General features: G+C 44.6%; 2 protein-coding genes across 4 annotated transcripts in view; one reads left to right on the forward strand and one right to left on the reverse strand.

Annotated features, from left to right (window-relative positions):
• Nucleotides 1–7,989: 7,989 nt before the first annotated feature.
• fam72a (family with sequence similarity 72 member A) lies at nt 7,990–16,979 on the reverse strand. 2 transcript variants are annotated; one of them, XM_064304431.1, is made up of 5 exons: nt 16,388–16,979; nt 13,351–13,434; nt 12,810–12,887; nt 11,779–11,903; nt 7,990–11,041 (listed from the first exon to the last, which is right to left on the reverse strand). In XM_064304431.1, exons 2-5 carry the CDS (start codon nt 13,413–13,415, stop codon nt 10,947–10,949), a joined length of 363 nt encoding a protein of 120 aa, XP_064160501.1. In that variant the 5' UTR covers nt 13,416–13,434; nt 16,388–16,979; the 3' UTR covers nt 7,990–10,946. The 2 variants fall into 2 exon arrangements, with proteins under 2 accessions (XP_064160501.1, XP_064160500.1); XM_064304430.1 differs by lacking the exon at nt 16,388–16,979 and having other exon boundaries at nt 13,351–14,068.
• Nucleotides 14,536–22,897, forward strand: part of srgap2 (SLIT-ROBO Rho GTPase activating protein 2) — an 81,261-nt gene continuing 72,899 nt past the window's right edge. The window contains exons 1-2 of one of the 2 annotated variants that reach the window (XM_064304423.1): nt 14,536–14,682; nt 15,742–16,165. In XM_064304423.1, the coding sequence (XP_064160493.1) occupies nt 16,099–16,165 (67 nt within the window). In that variant the 5' untranslated portion in view covers nt 14,536–14,682; nt 15,742–16,098. The remainder of the gene's footprint in view (nt 14,683–15,741; nt 16,166–22,897) is intronic. The other variant, XM_064304424.1, reaches the window with a different exon arrangement.

Raw genomic sequence — 22,897 nt, forward strand, 5'->3', positions numbered from 1 at the left:
GGGGGTTGTGGGAAATGTGTCTTCAGATTCAACTTTTCAAAAATATTTATTATGCCGTGATTTTCCTCTCCTTTAGAAACGATTGTTATGATACAAAATCGGGAGGGGGGGGGGGGGGGGCTATCCATGATTTTCAACATATATTTAATTAAGTGGCTATTCAACGCATACGTGCATTCTCTCAGAAACTCGGCGGAAAAACCGGGGTCTATTGAAATCATGACATCATTAGCCTTATGAATTACTGTTATTGTGGTTATTATCAGTGTATTCGTGTCTACCCCAAAACACCGAAAATTCACACTGTAAACTGTAAAAGAATAGACGTAAATTGTTTAGTGTTAATTTAACTATGAGTCTAATTCATAAGCCTATCCATGTGAAATTTCATTTCGAGTACATTAACACTGAACATTTTCCTGCGCACGAAAAATATTAATTTACAAGCTTAATAAAAGGCTATAATGTTTTTTTGATTTATGCGAATTTTCTAATTTCATAGAGCAGATTAATTTATATTTTTTCGTCCAGTTTATACAATTCCGTCATAGGCTACTTCGACTACAGATAATAACAGACAATGCACGAAACGCTGGAAACGAGGTTTAAAATTCTGCGATAGACTGTAGCCTACTCTTGGCCACCGATTAAAACGGAGAATCATGTTAGCCTTTTCATTATAGCTTCGCACAAATGTGGATTTTCCGCGAATGGCCCTTTCAGACGCGGAGTCTCACCACCGTACGCAGTTTGCGGGAGAGTTAAGCAGCCACATTCAGGACTGAACCGAACCTGATGTCCGGACGTAAATCCGCTATTTCGTGCTGCACTTTCAAAGTGGACACATGATGGTAATTAAAAGGTCTGCGCTTATTCACTTTTTCTGTCCACCAATATATGGCGTTGGCGATGATTACATATTGGCACGCTTTTAAATATCCGAAGGAAACCCCATTCACCCTTAACATCAATTTGGCAGGCTGTATTCATTTAACTTTGTAGGAAATTAAATTAAGCCTATTTTAAACTAATGTAGCCTAATTTAATACAAGTTTAATTATATTCTTAAATGTCTAGTATCCATTTTTTCAACATCATATTACATAACCCAGTAGCAATAGTGCAGAGACCATTCTCCTTGTGCAATTAGCCAGTTGTAACATGTAGTGTGCAACATTACACTTGTTTGATTTCATAAAAAAATATTGAGTATCAAGAAGTGCATGATAACTATTTTGTTTAAATGAAGTGTTTTACCTTTGAGGAAGAATGATTTTTTTTTTCAATCGGTTGTTTAATCTTGGTAATTTGTGTCATTGCTGACAACAACGTACTCACGATTCAAGTCTCAGGACGCCACAGCGTTCGAACAGTTTTGGTGTTATTGCGCCCTCTAGTGTGTGTATGAACGTATATCCTCAAATTTCGTGTATGGTTTATCTCCGGCGGCTAATGACCTTAAAACTGAAAAACTGTTCTTCTGTTTTTCATATATTTTGTTGGAAGTAGCTGGGTCCGTTAGAATATGAATTTGTTAATCAGTTTTAGTCCTGAATCTTTTTTTAAATTAATGTCCCCAAATCCCTTGGAAAATAAAGCATGGAATCAATATTCACAGCAGAGTCCTGCTCCCTTTCTAAGAGCCGTAAGACAAATAGGCCCGCTTATACTCCGGATTAAAAAATGTAATCTTTAGTAGTCAAAACTATTTAATTTAAATTTAATTTAACTGAATAGTAAAATTATTTACAAATTGATCTGCTAAAATTATAGATGCATTTCCAAACATTTCTATGTTAAATAAATTGATTGTATATATAAATATAAACCCAAAGAGATAAGTAATATATAGTTGTGAGATTTCTTCTTTTTTTGTAAATGCACTAAACAAATCTACAGTTGATGGCTTTCACTAGGTATCACAAACTCAAATCCTGGAGAGCAGCTGTGTCCGCTGCTTTTTGATGTGTTGAGCTTAAGTGCTTAATTTAAGTCAATTTAGTTTCCAAGGCCTAAATTGGCTGCTGACTGAAAAGTATCACAAAAACCAACAGAGACTGTGGCCTTCCAGGACTGGAGTTAAACCCACAAACACAGCGCCCCCTCCAGCACTGGAGTTAAACCTGCAGACACTGTGGCCCTCCAGGATTACAGGGGTAAGTAATTTAAGGATTCTCATAAACTTTTAATGAATCATGTGACCAAGCGTCATATGCCTCCAACCCTCACTGCAAAATCTGGGTCTACAACTAAATTTAAGCATTCTGTTTTGTCCAGTTTTGGGAAACGCATTTTTTTTTTTTGCGCCATTCAGAAAAAGGTGAAATACACAACACAAAATGTAATGTAACTATATTTTTATCGTGTCTTAAAAAAGGGATTCCTCTTATTTAACTTCCCAAATTTCCCATCTGCGTGCAATAAAATAAAATACTTTTTATTCTTTTTGAATTTGACATTTCTTTAAATGTTAAAAAAAAATTGAAATGGCAGAATTCTTAGTTATAAAGAGCATAATAATATGGCTCTGCTGGACATTAGAGAGGTGTTTTGACAGAAATATGAATTATAAAATAAAAGTTATGTCCGTGTTTTACATAAGATGCAGTAATACCGACACATTTTTTAGCAGAGAGCACTCAAATTCACCTCGTTCTCACTCTATGAACGCTGAAATATCTCACAATCGAATCTCCGCAAATAACCACTAGAGGGCAGCCCTAACCTTTTAATTAACCAATTTAACCAGGAAACCTTTCAAGGGATAGGTCACGGGGGGGGGGGGGGGTGACGGAAATTATTGCAGGTTTATTGTTTGTTTTTATTGGTGCAGTTATTCAAGGATATTTTATACATTTGGAAAAGCTTCTGATTATTTGTATTCATACCTGTATCTATCCAATCATTGATGAGGCATGCTGGGTATTTTAAATTAAACATTATGCGTAGCTGAGTTATTTCAATGATGATATGATATAAAACCCCAGTTTCACAGTGTCTGGGGGTTTGTCTGGGCTGCGTAACTTTTCCTTCACCAGGCTGAGCATAAATAATAATATGAGAAGTGTCAGACCCATCTCATATGAACACTGCAGGTACGTATGTTTGGGGGCGGTGCAGGCCCTGCTGCCCAATGGCTTATTGTCGGGGGGGGGGGAATGATGTTCGCTCTAAAAGAGAGACTACGCAGAATTCAAAACATTTTGTTTAAAAAAGGTTCCAGATAAATAACCATGGAGGATTAAAAGCTTTTTACTCAGAAGTACATACAGATTTTAATTAACAGTACTTTAATTAGATTTTAACTTGTTCTTTTTTTTTCAGAAAGTTATAAATGCTTTGGCAAGATTAGACATATTGCATGATTATGACTATTTTGGAACGTGGGATGGAATCACAATTAAACCACTAGGTGGAGCCAGAGTTCGCAGTTCTGCAGCTCCGTTGCTCGAGGCAGGAGAATGAGACCATAATTCAGTCCTCCTGCGTTGGTTCAGCCTGTTTGCTTTCATTACAACAGGTTCTTAAATTAGCCATGAAATGGGGACCCTGTGGGTGAGGGCCGGGCTGCTGGGGGTCTCGGCGGCCAGGAAGGGGCTGCGCTCGAGGATTTTGGGCCGCGCGGTTTGGCCGCCTCGCGGAATTCATCTCAAACAAAAAGAATTTAATCTGAAACCAATTATAGCAGAGATCTGAAACAGACCATTACCTCATACCCGAAACCGAGACTTATTTAGGCCAAGCTGATAGTTCACATGCTGCGTTTGTGTTGGAGAGCAGGCCTATTGCGTTAACACCGGAGTCGGCTTTGCCTAAATCTACAGATGTTCTTGAAATTAACATTCAGAAGAATGTTTTCGGTCATGCAATGAAAGAGTCACATAGTATGTTGCAAAAGATGTTCACAAATGAGTTAATTACATAAGTATAAATAATTTGTTGCACTTATATAATTAACTCATTTATATTTTTTCTTGCAACAAAGAAACCTTTCCGCCTTTTCTGTCTGATATAATGTAACACACAGAATCCACATACCCCAATACCCCTATACACCAATACCCACACCCCCATGACCCCCATAACCCAAGACCCACACCCCCAATACCCCCATAACCCAATACCCCATTCCCATTATGACCCCCAATCACAGGCTGTCAGTTCTGCCCCTAGTCACAGAGGGACAGTCTTAGTGAGGGATCTGTGTGACCTCCTGCCATTCTGGCTCTATGACCCCCAATCTGGGGTTTGGTTCCTATTCCATTTGCCTATAGAGTTCATCACTTGTGCCAGTCTTTAGTCCCATCATTGTTTATGCATGACTTCTCATAGTAAATACAGAAAGAGTGAAAAGAAACATCACGGTCTGCAGTGGCATAAATCAGACATCATTTCACTTCATGCCCTTGTTCATTGGTTATCTTCACCCTGAATGACCTCTGCTAGCCTTGGTCATGACCTAAAGGGCACACAGATCACTGTCTGAATGTGAGGCGTTGTTTACTATGGAAACACACATGTAGCTGCAGCCTGAAACTGATTCAAAGTTGGAAACATCAGTACCTATGTGCATGTCAGTAAGGACACAGTGAGGTGTTTGGCTAAATGTTTAGCTGGATGTTGTTGGGTGTATCAGCTGAGTTTACTGACTGTCTGTGGCTCTGTAACAGGTCCAGGGCCTGCCTCTCCGTTTGAGCTCCCATGTGCAGCAGCCTGAGCCTCAAGGGTCCAGTTTACCATCTCTGTCTCTACAGAGATCAGGCCAGCCGTGAGGATGAATTATGAATCAGAGTAATTCACTGTGTTTTTCATTCAGTCGCTGAAAACCTCTGTTATTGTCACAAAGGAGGCGGTTATGAGCCGAGCTGAGCATCAGTGTAGAAAACAGGCCTTGTGCTGGAGCACAGTGTACCTCACACTGCTGCCCACACACCTGATGAACTGCAGTCTGTGTGTGATTTACTCCTGTGCCACGTGGGGGTTTATCTCCAACATGGCAGTATTTTATTAGGTACTGCGAGAGGAACTAAGCCACCGGTATGTATTTGGACAGATGTAAACCCATTACATAAAGGGGCTTAGAGCTCGGTGACCTTTGACATTCCTGATGTCATCAGGATGATATATTCCCTGGAGACATGGTGCACCAGATTAAAGCACCATTCACTGACCAAGTCTGCTCTCTCCTCGCCCGAAATGACAGTTTTACAACAACTTTTATAATTTCATTTCCTGAATTGCGTGTAGATCATTTGGGACCAGCTTCAGGGTTTCCCACCCAAATACTTTTTTTGTGGGGGGGGGGGGGTTACTGAGTGACTATGCTTTTAAAAACACCAGTCCTTCCGCCCAGCCCACGCCTGTGAGATCATGAGCCGTGAAAATGCAGTGATGCAACGAAGAACAACTCCCCGCACACGAGCAGAGCCGCCCTGAGGGTCTGAGAGATGATTCAAACGGAACTCCCACTCTGCCCCGCCTGATTGGCTGAGATGTCGTCAGCCCAGAGCAGAGCCTGCAGCCTATCAGAGCGGCCGATTGCCAAGCGGTTTCTGTCCTCTCAGCGTGATTGGCCTGCAGCCTATCAGAGCCACCGGTTGTTAGGCTGGTTCTGTTCTCAGATGTACCGCTGATGTTCTGTCTGGCTGCTGGTCCAAGGAGAGAGAAAAGGCCACACATTCAGCAGGCAGATACACTGACTTACTGACTCACTCACTGATTCATTCACAGACTAAATGACTGACTGACTGTATCCATGACTGACTGACTCTCTCATTCACTGACTGAGTGACAGTAAGACTCACTGAGTGACTGACTCACTTCACAGACTACTGACTGAATGCCTGACTGGATCCAAACTCACTGACTCACTGACTCACTGACTTATTCACAGACTGAATGACTGACTGACTGATTTGTCAATGAATTGGTTGATTTATTTTTTGAACTATTATTAGTTAATTTGGCTTTATTGTAGATCAGGGGTATTCTACTATGATCCTGCAGAACCGCAGTCTGATTTAGAGATGGGATGATCCTGGAGAACCGCAGTCTGATTTAGAGATGGGATGATCCTGGAGAACCGCAGTCTGATTTAGAGATGGGATGATCCTGGAGAACTGCAGTCTGATTTAGAGATGGGATGATCCTGGAGAACCGCAGTCTGATTTAGAGATGGGATGATCCTGGAGAACCGCAGTCTGACATAGAGATGGGATGATCCTGGAGAACTGCAGTTTGATTTAGAGATGGGATGATCCTGGAGAACCGCAGTCTGATTTAGAGATGGGATGATCCCGGAGAACTGCAGTCTGATTTAGAGATGGGATGATCCTGGAGAACCGCAGTCTGATTTAGAGATGGGATGATCCCGGAGAACCTCAGTCTGATTTAGAGATGGGATGATCCCGGAGAACCGCAGTCTGATTTAGAGATGGGAATCTCTTCTGAAACAGCTTCTTCCAGGCCCAGCACTGAGCGGGGCTGCAGCAGACTCTGTTATATTCTACATTTAAATCTGGTCAGGGTTTATTTACGTCAGAAACAATCACAGGAAACGAACCACAGCACGATACGATTGTGATTATATTTAGACTCTCCCTCAGCGTGTGATCTATTGTTCTGCTCTAAACTGCTCTTTGGGACATTGTACCCAGAATCACACGTGCTTCCGTATTTAACAAATGAGCAATAGATACTTGGGACAAATTAGAAAAATCTACCTTCCTGTTTCGGGAATAAACTGTATTAATTCTGAATATCTCTCAATAGAGTGTTTGTTGTGTTTTTGCAGAGTATGGTGTTAATTTAAGGGGCAGATGTGTTGCCTAAAATCTTTTCAGTTGAGCTGGCAGTGCTGTCGAAGCCGCTCATCAGAGCTTCCAGATGTTTCCATGTGAAAAATCATTTTAAACTCTGCAAGATACAGACACAGATCCCTCTGAGGCGACTCCTGACCCATAGGAAAGCCCCAGTCTGCAGTCTGTGTTTCGATCACACTCCCTTCCCCCCGTCTCCATGTACCCCGTCCCCTCATCCCCCCGTCCCCCTGTCCCCCATCCCCCCCGTCCCCCTGTACCCCCGCCCCCTCATCCCCCCGTCCCCCTTTCCCAGGAATGCTACAGTCCTCCATTCCTGAGAGCAGGGGCCGACGGTGGAGCAGATGAATATAATCTCAGCTGCAGTTTCAGCCCAAAGAGCAATCAACACAAGCAGCAGGAAACCCTGTCCTCAGCCGGCTTTGGCAAGGAACACATACAGCCTTTAGAACACATAGAACACATACAGCCTTTAGAACACATAGAACACACACAGCCTTTAGAACACACAGATCACACACAGCCTTTAGAACACACAGATCACATACAGCTTTTAGAACACACAGAACACACAGCTATTAGAACACACAGAACACACACAGCTATTAGAACACACACAGCTTTTAGAACACACAGATCACACACAGCTATTAGAACACACAGAACACACACAGCTATTAGAACACACAGAACACACACAGCCTTTAGAACACATAGAACACACACAGCTTTTAGAACACACAGATCACATACAGCCATTAGAACACACAGAACACACACAGCCTTTAGAACACACAGATCACATACAGCCTTTAGAACACACAGAACACACACAGCCTTTAGAACACACAGATCACATACAGCCTTTAGAACACACAGAACACACACAGCCTTTAGAACACACAGAACACACACAGCTATTAGAACACACAGAACACACACAGCCATTAGAACACACAGAACACATACAGACATTAGAACACAGAACACACACCATCACACCTTCCTGGTACTGAATGCAGAATATCAATGTCTTGTGGTGTAGTTCAGAAATTATAACATATTTTTAAACCTCAGAAGGTTGTATTAGCCTATTTGTTGGGTAGTTAGCGATCGTGTTACTATAATATACAGCAGGAGAAACGACACAGCTTACAGGAATGACATGCAATTCCAGCGTGTTCAAAATATACACATTTATTTAAAAAAACACAAAGCACACCAAGTATAAAACACAAATGAAATAAATACAGAACTATTTCTGTCAATAAATACACACTTCAAACACATTTTTGATAAATAAGGAAAGATAAATATTAAATTTAAATTATCTGAATTGTATTTTAAGTCAGATATCTTTTTTCACTTTGTTTTTGTGTTCTGAAGCCTGTGACTTATGTGTCTCCTCGTTCACTTTCATTAAATTGCTTTCAATTCCATGACTTCGCTACACTCAATTTAAAAAGGCAAAAAACAACTTCAGAATTAAAACATAAAATTTTGGTAATTAAATGAACAGTATCAAAATACAATGTATTTTAAGTACAAAATGTGTGTTGATTACAGTGCATAAAAGGCCAATGACAAACACAGACAAATACACTGAGACAGAAATCGCACTTTTCCATGGAGCAGGGTTATGAGAAGGGAAAAATAAATCAATAAGACCGTACCAATCAGTCAAACTTGCTGTTTCAACATTACCCAAATGAAAATAACTTGAGTAAAACAGGCAAATAAAATGTATTCCTTTAAATCAGCATGCACACTTTGAATGATTTGAACTCAATTTCAACTTCAGAATTTCAGAGTTCAGACTGAAAATGAGGAACTGACTCAGCTGTCATTCCCCACATCCCACATTCAACGATCACGAGAAAAGCAATCAATCTCACCTGTCACTCAGTTCATATTTGCATTTTTAAGCCCATAATTGCCTGTCCTCAAGGGCCAAAAACAGAAGCTTAACTTCAATAAGAGAAAATCATAAAATTACAGGATCAAACTCATTCATTTATACAGCAGCCCCAGTCGAGTCTGCTGCATGTTCTAATGTGTGTATGTTACGCAATGAGGGAAAATACGCAGTTGCACTTTCACACATTTTTCAATGTCTTTGATTGTTGAGAGTACAAGTATAGACATCAGCATCCCTTCCCTGGGCATCATGGGAAAATGTTCAACAAGAAAAAGTAAAATATGTGAGCCCAACATTTTTATTCTAGAAAATTATATTCTAGTTCTAGTTTCGTTTCAAATTACCCAAAAGCCTTTGCTGTATACTTGTGCTGTGAGCAAGTGTTGATTTTCTACAATGTACTTTGTGCTTAAAGAAAAAAAACATTAAACACAGTACGACATGCAAACGGTTAGAGTACAACTGTGTGTACTAAAAACCCCCCATACACACACACACACACACACACACACACACACACAACTACACGCATGCACGTGCATACACATCAACATGCATGCACGCATGTGCAAGCAAGCGCGCACGACACACACACACACACACACACACACACACAGGATTACTATGTAAATTTATAGTACTTGACTCCATTCCACCTCTGTATTGTGTTCCATGTGTTCTCAGAGGAAAAAAACCACAGAATTTCCGTCTGCTGTGAAAGAGACTCTGTTTCTCCCCAGATAGAAACCGGACGCCATTAGATGATCTTTCTCAGGTTCGCAGGAGCACAGCTCAAATGCTCACAAAACAAAAAGACTTTATGAATGAATACATGTAGGTTTTCCAGACAACTATTAAATTAATGCTAACGACTTCTTAAAAATGTAATTCTCAGGAGTAATACTGCTGGCCAATAAGCTTCAGCACTGCATATTCACAGGTCTCCGGTCCAGCGACGTGTCGTTTTAAAGCAGCCCCAGACCGGCAGCCCCAGACCGGCAGCCCCAGACCGGCAGCCCACACACATTAAATCATCATATAAAGCAGTAGTCTGCACCACAATGTGTGCGTCCGCAGGAGGGCGCAGGAGACACCAGCCCCAGCCCCAGCCGCCCCCCGCTCGATTATCTCTGCAGGAGGAACTGCTCCACACCTTCAGGACTATCAGTCATACATATTTATCTGCTTACCCAATGTCTGCACACCAGACTTAGCGCACCAACAACCTTCACTCAACACCAGCATTCTGGCTTCAGAAAACTGGCTCGCGCTGCAGTAGCCATTAGCCACATGGTCTCAGCCAAAGTCATATGACTTCACCTAATGGAAAGCACTTCACCCACCCAAAACAACAACACACACACAAGAAATCTTTTGGTAAAGCAAGCTCTGCTTATTTCCTTAGATTACAGGAAATCTGCAGAAAGGCAAGATGCTATACACAGCCTAATCCCAGTCTGAGCACACAGCCAATCAGAGCCCATCATCCCAATAGACACCCTAAACACAGCCTGAGCACACAGCCAATCAGAGCGCGTAATCCCATTAAACACCCTAACCCCAGCCTGAGCACACAGCCAATCAGAGCTCATCGTCCCATGCACACATTCACTGCCAAGCAAAAATATATCCTATAAATGCCACACGTTTCAGGAGTGAAACTTCATTCTGACCATACCCGTGTTCTCAAGCTTTAAGTCTTTATCATGACCTGTGTTTTGATACGATGGTCCGCAGGTGATTTGTAGCTATGATAGTTTCAGAACAGAGTGAGGGGAAAATGCTCTGCTACAAACAGTCTTACTGTTCACAGCCAGCGCCGAATGAGGAGGGTTTCTGATGAGGACACGTGACACAGGAGACCGCTAGCAGCGTGGACTCTGCCAGGACCAGGCGGAGAACACGCACTGCGAGCGGGGGAGCGGTCAGCAGGGGAACCGTTCAGTGGGAGAGCCGGTCAGTGGGAGAACCGGTCAGTGGGGGAACCGGTCAGTGGGGGAACCGGTCAGTGGTCACACGGGCAGCTAACCTTTGATCAACAGTCGAGCCGAAGGCTGAGGATAAAGGCGGTGATAGTCCGGGGGATGTGAATGAAACTTCCTGTGTGACGTTGTCATGGTGACGTACTGAATGGCCGCTGATTGGATGGGACCTGAGAGACAGAGAGGTTCCCCCGAGGCCCGTAGGAGGACCCAGGATTCCGGAACACTCTAGCGGATCCACTCTTCCTCAGAGAGGCCGTCCGACCCCTCATCCTCACTGACATCCAGCTCTGGCAAGTCCCCCCACAGCAACAAGTTCAGCCCTGGAAAAGAGGCCATTACAATCCATGTCCGTGTGTGTGTGTGTGTGTATGCGTGTGTGTGTGTGTGTGTGTGTGTGTGTGGTCTGTGTGTATGCGTGTGTGTGTGCGTGTGTGTGTATGCATCTGTGTGTGTGTGCCTGTCTGTGTGTGTGTGTGTGTATGCGTGTGTGTTAGTGCGTGTGTGTATGTGTGCCTGTCTGTGTGTGTGTGTGTGCGTGTGTGTGTGTGTGTGCGTGTGTGTGCCTGTCTGTGTGTGTGTGAGTGTGTGTGAGTGTGTATGCGTGTGTGTGTGTGTGTGTGCCTGTGTGTGTGCGCATGCGTGAGTGTGTGTGTGTGTGTGTGCGGTGTGTGCGCGTGTGTGTGAGTGTGTGGTTGAGTGTGTGTGAGTGTGTATGCGTGTGTGTGTGTGTGCCTGTCTGTGTGTGTGTGTGTGTGAGTGTGTGTGAGTGTGTATGCGTGTGTGTGTGTGTGCCTGTCTGTGTGTGTGTGAGTGTGTGTGTGTGTGTATGCGTGTGTGTTAGCCGTGTGTGTATGTGTGCCTGTCTGTGTGTGTGTGTGTGTGTGTGTGTGTGTGTGCGTGTGTGTGCCTGTCTGTGTGTGTGTGCGTGTGTGTGAGTGTGTATGCGTGTGTGTGTGCCTGTGCGTGTGCGCATGCGTGAGTGTGTGTGTGTAAATGTGTAGTGTGGCTGGGGCTCAGGGAAGGCTGCTTGGTTGAGAGTGAAATGGCGCTTCCTCACCGGAGGAGTCCAGCCTGTTGACAGTGGAGACCGCGTCGCTGTTGAACATCCAGAAGTGCCCGTTGTTGCAGGACAGCAGGCAGGGCTTGCATGGGGCCACCACGTGATATCCCACCACATTACCGCTGGAGCGGAGAAACAGACCCGCCATGTCAGCACTGCACAGGGGCACATCTCAATGTACTAATGCCCCCCCACCCCCAACCCCATCAGCAAAACACTGAAACACAAAGGAGAACGAACAAAGCCAGAACAAAAAGTTGCACCTCGCTTTTAAAAGCACACAAAGAAAGGCAGAGTTTCCAAAGCCATTCCGCGTACAGGTGTAAACAATGGCTCATATTTTAGCACCAACTCTTCACAAACACAGGCAGAACTGCAGGCCAGTGCTCCAGGTCATGGTACTGCAGACCAGCACGACACAACAAGGGGGAGGGTAAAACAGAACAGTACAACACAGCAAGGGGGAGGCTAAAAACTTGGTTATATTATGCTTCTCCTCAAAATGGCCTTAAAAATGTTGTACTTGAAAGTCTGGACTCATTCTACCATTCCTTTCACCCCCCATCAACTGATTCAAGAAACATAACTGTTTTTGTGACTTATAAAATATGGTGAGTTTTTAAAAGGGAAAAAAATGTTATCAACAGAACAAAGGAAAGTAACACTTCCTGTGAGTTAAGTCAATCTATTTATAAATATCAGCCATTTTCATCTCAATCTCCAAAAAAGAACGCCAGCTAGCATTATTAACGTTAAGTAATTTCCAACCGGGACAAAGGAACATCTTCATATCATGTTTCTACATTTACCCCCACCCCCACTCTCTCTCCTTTGTTTGCCTTAAGATACACTATAACTTCTACTAGTACATCTAAAATTACATAAAATGCATTGATCTCAACAGCAGCGATTATTTTCCGGGCAAAGTCACCTTAAGCAAGTAACAGATGCGGAAGACTTAAATCCGTCTTTAAGGTTTAACAAACTACAAACACATAACCAATACTATATTATGCATCAGTACTGACCATTTAAGACATGCGATATCTCTTAGTTTGCATTTACAGCTGTCTGTGGAGTAGCAACTTGCGACGAAGTCGACAGTTCTGGGGGGGAAAAGAGAATAACAGGTGCATTTTAAATATTGTTAGTTCATAATATTAAACTGAGGTCAAAAATATTAAATAACTTTGGTAGGATGAGAACCGTTATAGTTGCAGCTACTAGTACTGAATACCGGTTTAATCAGAGCATTATAAGAGGTAGTATATCATTATACGATAAAATAATACAATTGTAAGAGGTAGCTAGGTAGATAGACAAAGCAACAAGACTACTCGCCAGAGAACTGACGGTCGATTGATAGATAACTAGCAAGCTAATCACCCATATAACGGCGATGCTTCGAAAAAAACATGTAACCCATGGTTTAAATCATTCCATGACCTTCCTACCACTATTTAACTCTTAACCAGATAACCTATATAAACTTGGTGTTAGGTCATGTTTACGTACATAAAGAAGCAGCTGGCTAGGTAACGAAGAGCTAGGCTAACGTTAGCAGCTTACCTGTTCGGTGGTATGTCCGTCGAGTAAAGCTCAATTTCTGTGTCTGCCAAGAGCACGGCTTTCATTCCCCTCGTACAGAGTAAGCTGTCGCAGAAAATACAGCTCACCTCAGAGACACATTTATTTTTGAAGTTGGATGTAGACATGAGGTTTCGGCTTTCCTTTCCGAGTAAGTTATGAATCCTGATGCCGGGTTTCACTGGTTCCACGGTACCGCACTCAGTGCTGTCAATGCAGCAGCTCATTGGCTAACACGCTAGCTAACGTTAGCGAGATAGATACGCTGCAGGTAGCTATCTATAACTAGCTATCTAACCGTAAACGGAGAGATTACCTTGCCAGTTAGCATATGTAGCTAACTAGCACCAGGCATTGGCTGATGGCACTACCGAGTAAGCAAACAGTGTACGCTAGCAAAACAATTTCAGTATTTCACGACTATATCTAACGAAGCAATCTGTGCTAACAAAGCATAAACCTCTCTCGTATAGGTGCTTTGTCGTTTTTTAAAATAAATTGCTGTAACGATTAGAAAATAAGTGAGATTTTAATGCGGAGCTAGCTAGCATATGTGTTTGTTTATACCTTCCTGATTCAAAAGCACTGGTTGGAAACTTCCTGAAACAATTTCAAACTGTACCATCTCACATTCTGATTGGCTCACGGGACTCGCAGCCAACACACCATAGGGCACGTCAAAATATTTTTAGGAATCTGATTGGGCGATGTCAGGGAGTTTAACCAGATCTTCAATTGCTATTGGTACAAATATCAACTGCTATTGGTACAAATATCAACAATCATTACGCACAAACCAATGACTTGACTTCATTCATTTTTCTGTCCTGACACAGAATACTTATGTAGCAAATGTAAACGTTCCATTCATCAGTATGGCACTCGATTTGCGCTTCATTTAATCCCAGGCTATATTTTCTATCCTTTCACAGGATTGCTGTTATTTAATGTTAAAATAAGAGAGCTGCAACCGCGGCACCGGAGAGCGTCCATGGTTAAACCCTATGGGTTAAACCGCGATTTGCCTCTTACTCGGACCATCCGTACTTTCATTGGTTGGTATCAGGAACAGGCAGGGAAATCGCCTCCTTTTCATTGGATAAACGTAATTCCTATTACAATTGGCCAAATAATGTACCACTTCTACCATTTTCAGCCAATGGTGGGTCTCGGCAGATTATGCTCCATGGAAAGGGGTGGGGTTAGTTTTTCAGACTTTGGAAAAATGTTCGAAAGTTGAAGTAATGAGGTGGACGTAGCGTGGGTTTTGCGGAGATTAACTTTAATTAAACCAAATGGAAACCTGCATCCGAGGTAATGGTATTTGTATTACTCCGTTTAACCGCATGTGCGATATATGGTTATTCATATTTAATATTAGAAACTGAAGAGAAAATTGTGTTTTGTGAAACTATTAAAAAAAGAGGGATGGATCGATAGATAGTGGGATGACTGGTGATAACCCGCTAGTTATCATTCAGTGTAGAGATAGCCATTTAGCGAAGTACTAGATAGTTGGTTAGTGAGCTCGTTAGAAACGCAACGTTATTTGAAGGGTCCGCGGTGATGGACACGGAGCACTTTTCTACATTTTCCGCAAGTAATTAGAATGAGGAAAAACTATTTTTAAGTGTAATAGGCCCAAGCACAGTAGACTATCTGTGATATTTTATAGCGGATTTTATAAAGTAGTTAACTTGCTGTAGAAAGTCAACACGTTTTATAGAACCATAACTTGTGTGAGAATAGGTTCAGCCGACTAATTGCATGTCTGGCAATTTAAAGATGTTGGTAGGAGATACAAGTGTATGCTCGTATTGCAAAGGTTGCTACTAGATATTTAGATAGTTAGATATTGATTTTTAGACCGTAAAAATTTTAAGATTGTTTGGGCAAGCAATTTTGGCAGTGAAAGCTCTTCGTAGCACCTCCTTGATATTTCCATAGAACACGTGTGGCAGAATCCAGTTAGACTGAAACCTCAGCTCTACTTCTTTTGTGTAATTAAAAAAAAGATTATATAGAATAGTTTAAGTGTATAAAAAACACAATTGTGTTATAATGTAATGTGACTGTTTACAGGGAAGGGGTGGAATATTGGATTTAACAAGGTAGCCAATTTTAAGTCCCGAAAAACTCCCAGCGATAGTGATCATTGAATGATATGTGGCATTGACTCTGGTGATATCCACTTTTACAGGGCGTATAGTTACAGGCTAGTAGTATTGAATCCCATGTGTTTGCAGTTTAATTTCAGCCTTCGATCTATGAACTGTCAGCATGAATTGTAATTATGCGCCACTGTCAACATGGTGTTGCAGTGAACGCACCTCGTGCGTTTTTAAACAAACCCAGTCCTTGTCTATGTTTCAGAAGGAAGACATCCACTACATGACACCCTGTCTGCTCCAGTGTGAATGGTCGCGATCAGGAGAAACTTTTGGGACACACGGGACTCGGCAGTGCTCGCAGGCATATTTTTGTTGCACGGGAATGAGACTCATCTATTTTTTGCTAAACACCTGGGTTTTAAAAACCACTGAAGAATACGACGGTCTGATAGATCTGATGATGCGGGCGGATTGAGCATTTACAGCCCGGCGTCTGTTTGCTTTGCTGCAGTTTCCGTGTGGAATTCTTTAGAGCCGATTTCTACAGTTATCATCTGCGTTGAGTTTGTTGTAATTAACAGCACGGTTACTGCCAGTGTTAGTAGCCTAAATCACAGAGATGACGTCTCCGGCGAAATTCAGAAAGGACAAGGAGATCATAGCGGAATATGAAACTCAAGTCAAAGGTAAGAACTATTTCAAGTTACCACGTCCTCTTGAAAAGACGGGGCTAGTTCTGCTCTAGGTTGTTTCCTCACTCCTGTGATGTAGGGATTTCACTAACGTGAATACTGAACTGAGAAATATATCTACGGCATAGGCTATACACCCACAATTATATTTCTGCATGGTAGCCTACAGTTTCCACATATTTTAGGTGGTGTTTTAGAAATCGTTTTTGTGCCTACTTGCAAATTGTGATGCATTATATCCCAATATTGTGCTGTATTAAAACATCTCCGAAAACGCTTTTGGTGAATCTGATGTGTGGAAGGCATGTGTTCCGCTCACAGTTCGTAAAAGGATGGTTTGCAGAGTATTTGGCACTTCAAGCTGATCTCTTAACCCACTGTTGTAAAGCGAAGTTATTGTCAGTAGCTGCGTAGTAGCCGACTGAGCGAAAGCAGGGCGTTTTCTCCCGCGTCCCCCTACATATGCGAGCGTGTTGCTGTTTTATTAAAGCAGTGTTTTTGATGTAGCCTATGTCATCGCTGTTGACGCCGTGACTTTATGTTTAAAATGAATAGGAAGGCAACACGTTGGCCAGATCAGATGGCTTGTGCGCAGAGTGTACCGACGGTCAAGGACACGCAGGATTTTTCGGGAGGCATGAGCTCGCTCTTACACGGGGGAGAGGGGCGAGGTGCTGTTTTTCGGTTAACTGCTTGTTTACTGAGGCTCCAACACGGGTTCTACCACAACCGGGGAAAACTGCATTTATTGAAAGGACCGTGGTGTTACGCATGCTGCTTGTTCTTTGGATTGTGTTAGTTGAAAATGAGTAAAATTCCCGTTTCCGCCCACAGGAAGACGGGTTTTAGGCGGCGATAGTAACAATAACCTCCTTTTCCCGTGGGTACACACGCGCACGTTCGCGTCTCTGCCTGGGCGTGCTTTAGTTCTACTACAATAATGCTATTCGTGTCCTCATTACCTTCATAGTTTGAAAATAGTTTTGTGCCGATCATTGCATGTCCATTGTCCTTTATTTCCTTAAGCAGTTTCTTTTTCTCCAACGCCTGTGTGCTTACATGGCTCCTATGGTACAAAGGAAACTGGTCAAACTGTAAAATGAGTACATGAAGAATGATTGTTAGCCCTTTTAAAGACATCATTCGTATCCACTTCAAAACAAATCATACTTAAAATCGCCGCAGTTTGATCTGTGGACAGATTTGCCCTCAGAACCGACGATTCTCAGAAAAATCTATATCTTATCTTAAAATTAATCTAGTTTGTTGAGGGTTTTTCCCTAACTCGTGAAATGCTTGTTGAGTATGGAAAGTGTCCGTGGATCGACTTCCAAGCTAGTTTTTATCAGCTTGTCATTGGTCAGCTTTCTCACGGTGTAAAGCATTTGAACAAAAGCATTGACTGTTCTGGTTTTGCAGTTTTGTGAAGACGTTGCTTGTTACGACATTGGGTTAAGTTACTTTTGATAGGTGGGGTCCCAGACTCTTTAATAAGAGTGTGACCAAGAACACTTGACTGAATTAATTTATTAGAAATAAATATTCTGTCATGCCAAACTGGAGGGTACTTGAGACCTGGAAAGGGCTATAAAGCTGTCGTTCTTACACAAAGCTTCTGTCTCTGAGGAAAAGCTGGTGCTCACAGCTCAGTAACATTGGCCATGGGAAAATGACCCCTTAAATCATGTCAACAAAGACGGACAGACCAGTCGAGCTGCATGAGGTCTGGTGGTCTTGGGTAGAATATTGTGTCCTAGGAAGTTCCGCATGCCCACCACTGGAGATTGCTTTGCCACCAGAAGCAGATGTACAGCGTTTATAACGATATCTAATATGCACGTTACAAAAAACTATCTTGTATAACAGCCGTAATAAATCGAGCAGGAAGGAGTTACAGTAGGGAAATAAAATATTTAAGTACTCAAGCTGGGACTGCTCTGGAGTCAAGACCAGTAGGTGGGAGTGGATGGGAGTAGGTGAGAGAAGGTGAGAGTAGATGGGAGTGGATGGTAGTAGGTGAGAGAAGGTGGGAGTAGGTGTGCGTAGGTGAGAGTAGATGGGCGTAGGTGTGCGTAGGTGAGAGTAGATGGGAGTAGGTGTGTGTAGGTGAGAGTAGATGGGAGTAGGTGTGCGTAGGTGGGAGTAGATGCGAGTAGATGTGCGTAGGTGAGAGTAGATGGGAGTAGGTGTGCATAGGTGGGAGTAGATGCGAGTAGATGTGCGTAGGTGAGAGTAGATGTGAGCAGGTGTGCGTAGGTGAGAGTAGATGGGAGTAGATGGGAGTAGGTGTGCGTAGGTGAGAGTAGATGGGAGTAGGTGTGCGTAGGTGAGAGTAGCTGGGATTAGGTGTGCGTAGGTGAGAGTAGATGGGAGTAGGTGTGTGTAGGTGAGAGTAGACGGGAGTAGGTGTACGTAGGTGAGAGTAGATGGGAGTAGGTATGCGTAGGTGTGCGTAGGTGAGAGTAGATGGGAGTAGGTGTGCGTAGGTGTGCGTAGGTGAGAGTAGATGGGAGTAGGTGAGAGTAGATGGGAGTAGGTGTGCGTAGGTGAGAGTAGATGGGAGTAGGTGAGAGTAGATGGGAGTAGGTGTGCGTAGGTGTGCGTAGGTGAGAGTAGATGGGAGTAGGTGAGAGTAGATGGGAGTAGGTGTGCGTAGGTGTGCGTAGGTGAGAGTAGATGGGAGTAGGTGAGAGTAGATGGGAGTAGGTGTGCGTAGGTGTGCGTAGGTGAGAGTAGATGGGAGTAGGTGTGCGTAGGTGTGCGTAGGTGAGAGTAGATGCCCCCCCAGCACCCCCCCCCAGTGTGCAGTGCTGGGGGGCATGTCTGTAACAGGCGTGTCCGTGTGTCTGTGGAGAGCAGGGCAGAGGCTCAGTCGTGTTCCTCTGACATTGCCCTCGTTATCTCTAATTACGCGTCAGGATCTGTGTGTGCCTGAGACATGACTGTGAAGGCCCTGAGCGGGGCTCTGTGTTCTGTGAAAGCCCTGAGCAGGGCTCTGTGTTCTGTGAAGGCCCTATACGGGGCTCTGTGTTCTGTGAAGGCCCTGAGCGGGGCTCTGTGTTCTGTGAAGGCCCTGAGCATGGCTCTGTGTTCTGTGAAGGCCCTGAGCAGGGCTCTGTGTTCTGTGAAGGCCCTGAGCAGGGCTCTGTGTTCTGTGAAGGCCCTGAGCGGGGCTCTGTGTTCTGTGAAGGCCCTGAGTGAGGCTCTGTGTTCTGTGAAGGCCCTGAGCGGGGCTCTGTGTTCTGTGAAGGCCCTGAGCGGGGCTCTGTGTTCTGTGAAGGCCCTGAGAGGGGCTCTGTGTTCTGTGAAGGCCCTGAGAGGGGCTCTGTGTTCTGTGAAGGCCCTGAGAGGGGCTCTGTGTTCTGTGAATGCCCTGAGCGGGGCTCTGTGTTCTGTGAAGGCCCTGAGTGGGGCTCTGTGTTCTGTGAAGGCCCTGAGCGGGGCTCTGTGTTCTGTGAAGGCCCTGAGTGAGGCTCTGTGTTCTGTGAAGGCCCCGAGCGGGGCTCTGTGTTCTGTGAAGGCCCTGAGCGGGGATCTGTGTTCTGTGAAGGCCCTGAGCAGGGCTCTGTGTTCTGTGAAGGCCCTGAGCGGGGCTCTGTGTTCTGTGAAGGCCCTGAGCATGGCTTTGTGTTCTGTGAAGGCTCCCAGCTGCACTGGAAGTGGTTTCCTTCTCTCTGAGTGACGTGGTTTTGTGTGTAATGTGCGGCAGTGTGCATGTGCAACAGGTCCCCGCATGGCAGAGACCTCATGCAGAGACAGAAAGAAAAGGACGCTAACCCTAACGCTAAGCGTTGTGTGAGCTGCCTGCCCTCGTGCCGGGGAGCTGTTCAGGGGCGTTTCCAACATTTTCAGGAGCCGCCTCGATCCCAAAATGGTGTAAATAGTGTCACGTTGTACCAAGATTCCTCTCTGGTTAAATGCGCTCCTTTATGGTTTTCAGTGTGTTCGTTTCATTCTGTGTCAACTTGGCAACATGGTGCTGAATATACGGACTGAGATGGTAACAAGATGTTGCAAAATCAGCTGGGCGAATGATGGGTGAATGGTGGGCGAATGATGGGTGAATGGTGGGTGAATGATAGGTGAATGACAGGTGCATGGTGGGTGAATGGTGGGTGAATTATAGGTGAATGGTGGGAGAATGGTGGGTGAATGGTGGGTGAATGATAGGTGAGTGACAGGTAAATGGTGGGTGAATTATGGGTGAATGGCGGGTGAATGACGGGGGAATGGCGGGTGAATTATAGGTGAATGGTGGGTGAATGGTGATCTGGCACTTCTGCTGCGAGGCTTCGCACGTGTTGGTGCTTTACGTTGCTGAAAGGGGAATGTGTGGAATTTCTGCGCAGGAAGTCGCTGCGAATAGCGCCAGTCTTGAGGCAGTCCGCTCGCTGTAGCCTCCTTCTGCCTGTCCTAAATCCTCCGCTGCCAGTCCCCTGCAGCGTCTGTGGAAAACCACAGAAGAAGATAATACCCACGCTGCCTATCTGGAGACAGCTGGCCATTGAATAATAATCATCTCTGCTTTCCGCAGTGTGCCTGAGACGTTAATCAGCACTCTCCAAGGAAGCCATTTGTCATCTCCTGACGAATGAGTGTAAATCTATACTCCATATCAATGCTGCATTTCTCCTGAGCCCCCCCCCTTTGCGTAGTTTTGATATGTGACATATGAGATGATATCTGAAGGCAAATTCCTTTCACCCTCTTGTTCAGTCTGTATTGATTGTGAAAATAAATTGTTATGGCTGTTTTTCCGGATCTTTCAAACTAGAGAGTGTGAGAGGGCGGTGTGAGAGATGAATAACATCTCCCTGCAGCCCCCCCCTCGCACACCCCCCCCCTCCCCTTAAATTTCCGGCACGTTACTCTGGGTTTTATTTAGTCAACTGAAGTCAGAAGTAGAACATTCCTGGGTTTAGAAAAAAAGATACTGGCTAAACACTACTGGGCAGATTTAGGAGAAAGGTGACCGGCCAAGCCTGCAGAAAAGACGGCTTCCTTTCCAACTGCACAAAGGAGTTAAATCCAGTGGCCGAGAGCACCGGCAGGCTTTCAGAGAAGGGCTTACCCCAGCCTGTTCTAAACCCCTGTTTTTGGAGCGTTAAGATTGATGTGATGGACGCCCCACATTCCTCATTTCAGCCAGTATCACCGTTTCCTCAGTATCCCGCCGGAAATTCTCAGAGGCCGCCCCCGTGATGGATGTCGAGATGGACGGATTTAAACTCACGTTATTGGAAAATAATAATCCTCAGGCAGGAAGACATGGAACAGTGGAGTAAACACTGGAGCCCCCAAACCGTGCGCGGGTCTTCTGAGTGATGTGCTGTGAAGAGCTGCCTTACCCCCAGGCTGAATTCAGACAACCGCTCGATAAAACACCGCCATCCCACCCGGGCCCGCCATCCCACCCCGGGCCCGCCATCCCACCCGCCATCCCTCCCCGGGCCCGCCGTCCCACCCCAGGCCCGGTTTAGTTATTTGGGGGGAAATCACATCCTGAGCAGATATTAGGCTACTGTCTGATGTGTTCAGGTGTTAAGTGGAGCCCCACTGTGAGCAGTCTGAACAGGTAACACAGGGGAGTGATGGCACAGGTAACACAGGGGAGTGATGGCACAGGTAACACAGGGGAGTGATTGCACAGGTAACACAGGGGAATGATGGCACAGGTAACACAGGGGAGTGATTGCACAGGTAACACAGGGGAGTGATTGCACAGGTAATACAGAGGAGTGATTGCACAGGTAACACAGGGGAATGATTGGCAGAAGTGATAGGCCTTTCTGTCTCTGTGCTTAAAGTCCCAGTTGTGTACAGGCTGGAAGGGTCATCTTTAAGGGTCAGGGGTTTATCTGAGCAACAGACAGCAAAGCTGGGGGTTTTCCCACAAATCCTGCTCTTCCAAAACCCCACACCGCGCCCATCCCAAAACCCTACACCTCAGCCCCCCCTGCTCCTGAAACCTGTAATGATTTGTACACATTCCCACGTTAATGCATGGTGGTTACAACGCCCCCCCTCCCCAAAACTCCACCTTGTTAGTATCACCTCTAGCGAATGGGATATGGATAAATGCAGGACCTGGAAAGCAGGTCTTTGCGTCGGGCTGTCTCACCGATCGATGCGATCAGTGTGATCGGGCAGCTAATGAGATTTCTGTGGCCCTGATGGCTCTCTGGCCGATAATGACTCACTGAGCCTGGGAACCTCCCCACATTCCGCTGGGCACTGACTCTGGACCAATCAGAATGTCTGTCTGTGTCTGTACATAGAGGCTGTTTTTTCTGATTCAGAGAGTGGGGCGTGAGCGTGTGTGTGTGTCTGTGTGCGTGCGTGCGTGTGTTTGTGTGTTTGTGTGTGTGTGTGTTTGTGTGTTTGTGTTTGTACTGTATTAAATGTACGAGTGAGAGTGAGTGTTTATAACTGGGTCAGTAAATCACTTTGGGGGAAACCCTGTGAATGTTGAGTGAACGGGCTGTGGGGGGAGCATTTCTGGCTCATTAACACAGCTGGTTCCCTCAGGTTCTCTATCAGTGCACAGAAGCTGATCTTTGTTCTGCTGTGAGGTGCTCAGCCGTCTGAAGGCCGTTCTCTCTACTGTCCCCACTGACGAGCCGATGCAGGGCTTATCTGTCTGATAATGTCTTTACTGCAGGTCTTCTTTCTCTGTTAATCTGCCCATAAAACCAGGCGACACCCTCAGACCTCTTCTCTATGCAG

Source organism: Anguilla rostrata, chromosome 13, assembly GCF_018555375.3.
Source record: "Anguilla rostrata isolate EN2019 chromosome 13, ASM1855537v3, whole genome shotgun sequence".
NCBI classification, from domain to species: Eukaryota; Metazoa; Chordata; class Actinopteri; order Anguilliformes; family Anguillidae; genus Anguilla; species Anguilla rostrata.

Bases quoted from the DNA above. Each gene is read 5' to 3' on its own strand.
- fam72a (XM_064304430.1), bottom strand. From the start codon at position 13,595: ATGAGCTGCTGCATTGACAGCACTGAGTGCGGTACCGTGGAACCAGTG. The intron at 12,888-13,350 runs GTAAGCTGCTAA...TTTCCCCCCCAG, and splicing joins ACGGACATACCACCGAACAG to AACTGTCGACTTCGTCGCAA. The intron at 11,904-12,809 runs GTCAGTACTGAT...TCTCCGCTCCAG, and splicing joins GATATCGCATGTCTTAAATG to CGGTAATGTGGTGGGATATC.